At 54.1% G+C, this 6,779-nt stretch overlaps 1 protein-coding gene across 2 annotated transcripts in view; it reads right to left on the reverse strand.

Moving 5' to 3' along the window:
- OLFM1 (olfactomedin 1) overlaps positions 1–6,779 on the reverse strand; it is a 34,062-nt gene that overhangs the window by 14,752 nt on the left and 12,531 nt on the right. For both annotated transcript variants that reach the window (XM_005421255.2, XM_014307139.1), the window contains exon 2: positions 4,848–4,997. In XM_005421255.2, the coding sequence (XP_005421312.1) occupies positions 4,848–4,997 (150 nt within the window). The remainder of the gene's footprint in view (positions 1–4,847; positions 4,998–6,779) is intronic.

Here is a 6,779-nt window from a genome sequence, read left to right on the forward strand (position 1 = left end):
CGGCAGGGAGGGCATCCTGGGGCCGGGGAGCACCGGGCATGGTTGGCAGCCCTTTGGTGCCCTCGTGGCCGGGAGGGGCAGCTCGGGAGCCGAGCGGTGCCGCATTCCCGCCCGGAGCCCATCTGGTCCCGCCAGGGAATGATGCAAGGAGCTTGGCTGGGCTGGCGGTGAGAAAACGAGCTGGAGGTGTGAGGAGGGGAGGGGAACGCCAGCGAGGCTGACCTGATTTTGAAGGTTGGCTGCCATCTGATTTATTAAGATATTCCCTCCTGTTTTCCAGGCTGGGAGAGGTGGAACGGGTCTGACGTCAGCTCCTATTTAGCCCGGAGCCATATTGAAGGGCTCTGCAGCGGGGCTGGACGTGTCTGTCCCACGGTGGGGATGTGACAGGGCTCAGCCCACGGGTGCTGCTCCTGCCACCGCCACGTCACCCCGGCAGTGCCATTGCCACGTCACCCCAGCAGTGCCACCACCATGATGACGTCTGTGGGCAAAGTGAATCAGGCACCCAGCCTGCTGCTGCTGCTGCTGCATCAGGGCCTTGCTCCTGAGCCAGCCTGATCCCATTCTGATCCCATTCTGATCCTATCCTGCTCCTATCCTGCTCCCAGCCTGATTCCAGCCTGCTCCCAGCCTGACTCCGCTACTTTCCCATCCTGCTTCCAGCCTGCTTCCAGTTCACTCCCATCTTGCTCCCAGCCTGCTCCCATCCTGCTCCCATGCTGCTCCAGCCTGCTCCCAGTCTGATTCCAGCCTGATCCCAGCCTGATCCCATTCTGCTTCAGACTGCTCCCATCCTGCTCCCATCCTGCTCCGCTACTTTTCCCATCCTGCTCAGCTGTGGGTGGATGGATCTGCTCCCTGGATGGATGGGTGCCACATCCGCTCCCGTCTGCGTCCTCACCGCAGCCAAGCTGGCATGGGGAGGGAAGGAGTGGTGAAAATCCCACATTTCCTCTGGCAAATCCCACGTTTCCTCTGGCAAATCCCACTGTGGTGAACTGGGACTTACCTGGAGTGGCAGAGCGAGGGCACCTCAGGACAGCACGGGGCAAATGCCAAGGGTGCCCCTCCAGCTTGGAAAAACCATCACAGTGCCCCTTGCTCATGCAGGATGACACTGAAACTATTGCAGGGATCTATTAAAAATGTATGGGTGACCTGCATGGCAAAGGCCAACAGGCTTTGGAGTGTTCTGTGCAGCTGCTCCGGGGGCCAGAGTGTTCCTCAGCAAAGGTGAAGCTATTTGTGGTGTCTGAGCCTCAGAGATGAAGCAGCAGCAGCCTGACCTCCCCTGGAGCTGCTCAGGGAGGTGTGAGGAGCAGGCAAGTGCAGAACAAGGTTTGGAGGAGAAAAGAGCAAAGCTGAGCTCAGCCAGAGCCTGGTCAGCTCCCATTAAGCTGCGCCTACTGCGGGGAATGTCAGCTCTCAGTGGGTGTTAATTCACCTGGGCTGCATGCGGAGGGGTTTGAAGACCTCTCTGTGCCCTGAGGCAGGAGAAGAGGAGCCTTAGACAAGCATGGCTGGCCTGCCAAGCTACTTTTATTCCAGTTATCCAGCCTGTCCTTCGAGCTGAGCAGCAGAATTGTTCCAAGGAGCAGAGAGAGGGATGACTTGTAGGGCTCATGCAAAATGAATCCCATTTATTCCACTAGTGCCTAACCCCAGCTGCAAATAGTCAGAAAAGAGCATTTCTGTAATGACAGACCAATACCTGAGTCTGCTGAGTAAAATTTTGGGAGGCTCCTTGGGCTCTTTCTCAGGTGGTGGGAAGGGAGAGACACGCTCTGCTCCCAGAGCATCTCGCCCAGGCTGCTGCCCTCAAACACCTCTGGAACGTTTCTGCTGCTCCCTGAAGCACAGGAAAATACCCTCCTCATGTGCCTCTGCACAGAGATGCCTCAAACGAGCTGCTGTGCTGTTCTGGGGTGGATTTCACAAGCCCAGAGTGGGTATCTGCTGCCTGTGTTGTTTTCCATGGGGTGAGATCCTGGCCAGATTTGTAGGGATGAGCCTGAGATCCCTGGCAGCTCCAGCGCTGAGGATCTGCCTCTTCTCCCTCATTAGCATATTGTGCCCTTGATCCAGCAAAGCACTTTGGCACATGATTAGGTTTCAATGAGCCTGTTGGAGCTCAGGCTGAAGCATGTACAGAAGTGCTCTAATGAACTCAGGCCCAAGGATAGTGCCTCTTAAATTCCCTCAGCTCCATCCATCAGCTGCAGTCCTCCAGCCTCGCCTGAAAATGCTTTTTGCCTCCTCTCTCAGCCTGAAACCTCATTTTCACCGAGATAATGTGAGACAGATACCTGTGGCTGTCTGGGGGAAGAAGAGTTATTTTTAGCAGTTGAAATAGGAAATTAATACAAATGAAGCTTCCAGTGCTGCTCTTGTCCTCCTGTTTGAGGAGTTGATTCACAATTAAACCAGAGTCACAGGGAGTCAGGGTTGGCCTGACGACCTCAGTGAGGTTTATAAGGTCAGATCCGAGGTTTAAACCCTGCTCAAGCTTCCCTGGGGATCAGCCTTTCCTGGCAGCTCCAAAAGGGCTGTTCTGAGCCCAGCTCTGGGGTTTCACCTGGGGATGAACCTTCAGCCTTGGGGAGCTGCACAAACTGATGGAGCAACAGCAAGAGGAATCTTGAGGGAGATTTTCAAGGTTTAGGGGGAAAAAACAGCAGAGAAATGGACTCAGCTGATGGTTCAGGAAATGAAAAGTTCATCTGATAAGGTCTGCAGGAGGCAGGGGTGGCTGAGATGTCACTGTCCCCCTGTACACACCTGGGAGTGACCACCAGAGGAACAAAAAGAACTGTTAAACCTGGAAATCAGCACTGGCTGAGAGGAAGGATTGGCAGGAAACCAGAAATGGTTTCACCAGCAGAGAGGGAGCTGTCCCTGATAACAGGGCCAGACAAATAAACAAATCAATCAATCAATCAATCAATCAGATTCTGTTTGGAGATCAAACACAATCTGATGATGAGCAGGACTGAGGTGATGTCCTGGTTTGGGTGCAGTCCAAGGGCTGCACTCAGCACCTGCCACGTGTGAGGCTGGAAGGACTCTGTGTGCCCCAGCCAAGGATGAGCTCAGACACCTCGAGTGTCAAAGCCTGGGCTGAACACTCTGTGCAGCCTGAGCAGCCCTCCCCTGCCCTCTGTGACCTGCCAGGATGCCCACCACTCCTTCCCAACTGCAGTTCCTACACAGATCCTCATCCCCATGAGCTGGGCATGGATGGATGGCAGCTCTGAACCTCCAAATTCCAAAAGATTCTGCATGGGGATTTCCCTGGAGATGCTCTAATTGCTTTGTGCACACACAAATGCACCTGATGCCTTGCAACACCTCATCATCTCCATGGGTGAATTCCATGTCTGCTCCTTGGAAAACCCAACCACAATTTCCTCCTTGACACAGTGTGGAGAAACCAGGAGCTGCAATTTCCCCCCATCACAAAGCCAGGGTTAGAATGCCAGCTGAGGGAAGGAGTTTTCAGGATTGAAATCCTCCCTGGGAAGCTGGAAGCTCTGCTCTGCAGTTGTTTGCACCTCCAGGGATGATCAGTTCAGCCTCCATCAGGATCAGATGTCTGGCACTAAGAGCCTGTTCCTTATTTTGGGGTTTTTCATATAGGTTAGCGTGGGAGTGAGATGCAGCCAGATTAGCAGGCAGGTAACATATCCCACAACACATGCCCAGAAATCCTGCTCCTCCCTCACTTTTTCTCCATTGGCAGCCAGAGAGCTGCATTAAAAAAAAACCCCACTGAGCACCTCCACCCTCCTGATGTTATCCCAGGTCTCCCATTCCCAACTCCTGCCCATCAGCTGAGGGCATTGGGTCAAATCCTGATTGTTTAGAGTGGATGAGGAGTTCTGGGAGCACCTCTGAGCTGTTCATAAATCCTGCTGCCTCTCAGGAGCCAAAGCACCCAGGGTGTTATTGCTGTGAGAGAGAAAAGCCTGACTTGGGATTATTTTTAGCAGCCTCTGACAACCCAAAGAATTGTTTTAGGGCTGAATGTTTCCTGGCTGGCTTTATTGTCCTCAGCACATGGGGGAAATCAGTTAAGTGGAGGTTTAATATTGTTAGAGGGAATTAATACAGCAGCTTCCCCCAAAGCAGCAGGATGAAAATTCTTTTGTCATGCACGGCACAGGCCAATATAGCATTAGGGGATGGGGTTTAATTATATATCCAGCACAGGAGCCAGCTCATATTTGCAAGAGAAGAGCACAATTTCACATGAAACAGCATTTCTTCACTGAAATCTATTGTCTGGAAAATTCCTTGTTATTGGGGATGTTTCCCTAATGAGATTTTTTGATCTTTTTGGACAGCAGACTACTAAAAACTAATCAAGAGGATGTCAACGTTAGGCAGAAAACCACTGAGTGTCATCTCTGTGCTACCTGCTGGCGACAGCTTGCAGGGTTTCACTTGACCTTTTCAATACCACCTTGCCTAGGAAAGCTTGGCTTTGGGCTTTTAATTCTCTCTGCTCTCCTGTTGCTGAGTCTGCTCTCAAACTGCTTGTGCCAACAGAATAAAAAAAGGGGAATTTTTTTTTATTTTTAATTTTTTTTATTTTTAGAGATACGGTTCAATATTGGTGCTTTGATCTCAGCAGTTTTCCCTTGACCTTAGGCCAGGCTTTCCTCTCAGAAAACACTTAAAGAGATTTCTCCTCCTGCCTGCAGCTGATTATTGCCCACTACACACACAGGGACAGCTCCACATGGAAAAACCATCCCAAGGGGTTTTCCCTGGAAACCAAGGCTCAGCTCAGGTTTCTCCCCCACCAAACCAAAGCACTTTTGGCAGCAGGGGCCAAGCATTACCTTTTCTAGGAGTTGTCTCAGCTGCTTTGTCCTGGCATCACGCGAGCACATCGTCTGCTGAGGTGCCACCACTGTGCATATACAACGTCCCTCGCTGTCCTGGGCAGAGCTGTACACCTGCCAGCTTTCCTCTGGGTTGGTAGGCAACACCTAATTAACACAGGGAGAGATGGGTTAATTAACCAGGGGAGGCCTGGCAGGGCTCTGGGAGGCGAAGGGGGATGAGGACGTGGCAGGGAGTGGAGGCTCCTCCGAGGGCCAAGCTGGCAAAATTCACTTGGAATGCAAAAATATGGATTGGGGACGAATCAGAGAAGGGTCCAAAAAGGAGAGGAAGAGCTTAAAACACGAAGACAACGCGAGTGGGAAAGCGGGGACACAGGGAACGGTGAAAATTCCGAGTGCTGGCCAGCGCAGGGAGCCCTGCCCTGCTGCGGTGACAGAGTCCTTAACACCGGGACAGGGACGTGCCCGAGCCACCAGGAGGGCACAGCGTGCTGCCGAGGCTGAGCAGTGCCCCCGGCTCTGCAGAGCCCGCCGGGGTCTGGGGCCGGGTCTGGCAGCCCGAGATGCGCTCAGATGAGTGCAGAGACACCGCGAGGTACGGACACATGGACACCCCGAATTACGGACACCCCGAATTACGGACACCACAAGGTATGGACGCATGGACACCCCGAATTATGGACATCCCGAGGTACAGACACCCCGAGGTACAGACACACTGAGGTAGTGGCACCCCAAATTATGGACACCCCAGGGCATGGATACCCCGAGTCACAGACACCCCGAAGCACGGACATCGTGAGGTAGGGACACCCCGAATTACAGACAGCCCGAGGCACGGACACCCTGAATTTTGGACACCCTGAGTCATGGACACCCCGAGGTAGAGACACCCCGAATTACAGACACGCAGAATTACAGACACCCTGAGGCACGGACACCCTGAGCTACAGACACCCCAAGGCATGGACACCCGAGGTAGACATCCCAAGGCACGGACACCCCGAATTACGGACGCCCCGACCTACGGACACCCCGAGTTCCGTTCCCCTCTCTCTGCCACGCTCCCCGGGCATGAGGAGCCTCCCCGGACAATCGCTCCCCTCGGCTGCAGGCAGGGCAAGCCCGGAGCCGAGCCCAGTGCAGAATCCCAGCGGGGATGCGATGCAGTGCTGAGGGCACGCCGGGGAACGGAGCCCACCCCAAACACAGCGCGTTCCCCTCTCTGCTCTTAATTTTCCTTCTGTCTCATGGCATAATCCATTATTTAATCCCAACCCAGGCTCGGAGCACTTTGAAGGTGTCACCGTGTCCCCAGCCAGAGGGGAAATGTTCTTTTCACCGCTTCCCTACAGAACAAATCACCTTGCAAATGCCCACGTTGACAGACATGCCCAGGCAGACGCACAATTGGATTCCCTGGCTAAAACGAGCGGGGGATAAAAATAAGAATAATAAATGGATCTCATAAACCCTGACAACGTGGAAAAAAAAAAAAAATCCCAGTTTCATTCACTGAGCACTACACGGAATACTCCGGGAACAGCGGAGCTGCAGCAGCGGGGCTCTGTCAGAAAGCACGAGCGTGCAGCCTGCAGGAGAAAGGTGCCCGATTTTCCCTGCTCAGGGAAGACAGACAGACAGACTGGAATGATTTTCCCAGCCATTCCCAAAGTGGGAAGCTCAGGCACGGCCCCAGCTCTCCAGCAGGGCAGGGACAGGGGATGTCCAGCCCGGCTGCATCTCCATCCCTCCGAGGGCGGATCGCGCAGGGAGAGCAGCAGAGCCGCCTCCCGGGACTCGCACCCGCTCTCCCGGCGGCTTTTGCAGCGGCCACGAGGGAAACTTTGCATCCCTCCGGCTGCAGAGACGGTGCGGGGAGGCAGCCGAGGGCCCCCCAGGCACGAACGAGGGAAGGCCGCACGA

The sequence above is a fragment of the Geospiza fortis genome, unplaced genomic scaffold (genome assembly GCF_000277835.1).
Source record: "Geospiza fortis unplaced genomic scaffold, GeoFor_1.0 scaffold27, whole genome shotgun sequence".
Lineage (NCBI taxonomy): Eukaryota > Metazoa > Chordata > Aves > Passeriformes > Thraupidae > Geospiza > Geospiza fortis.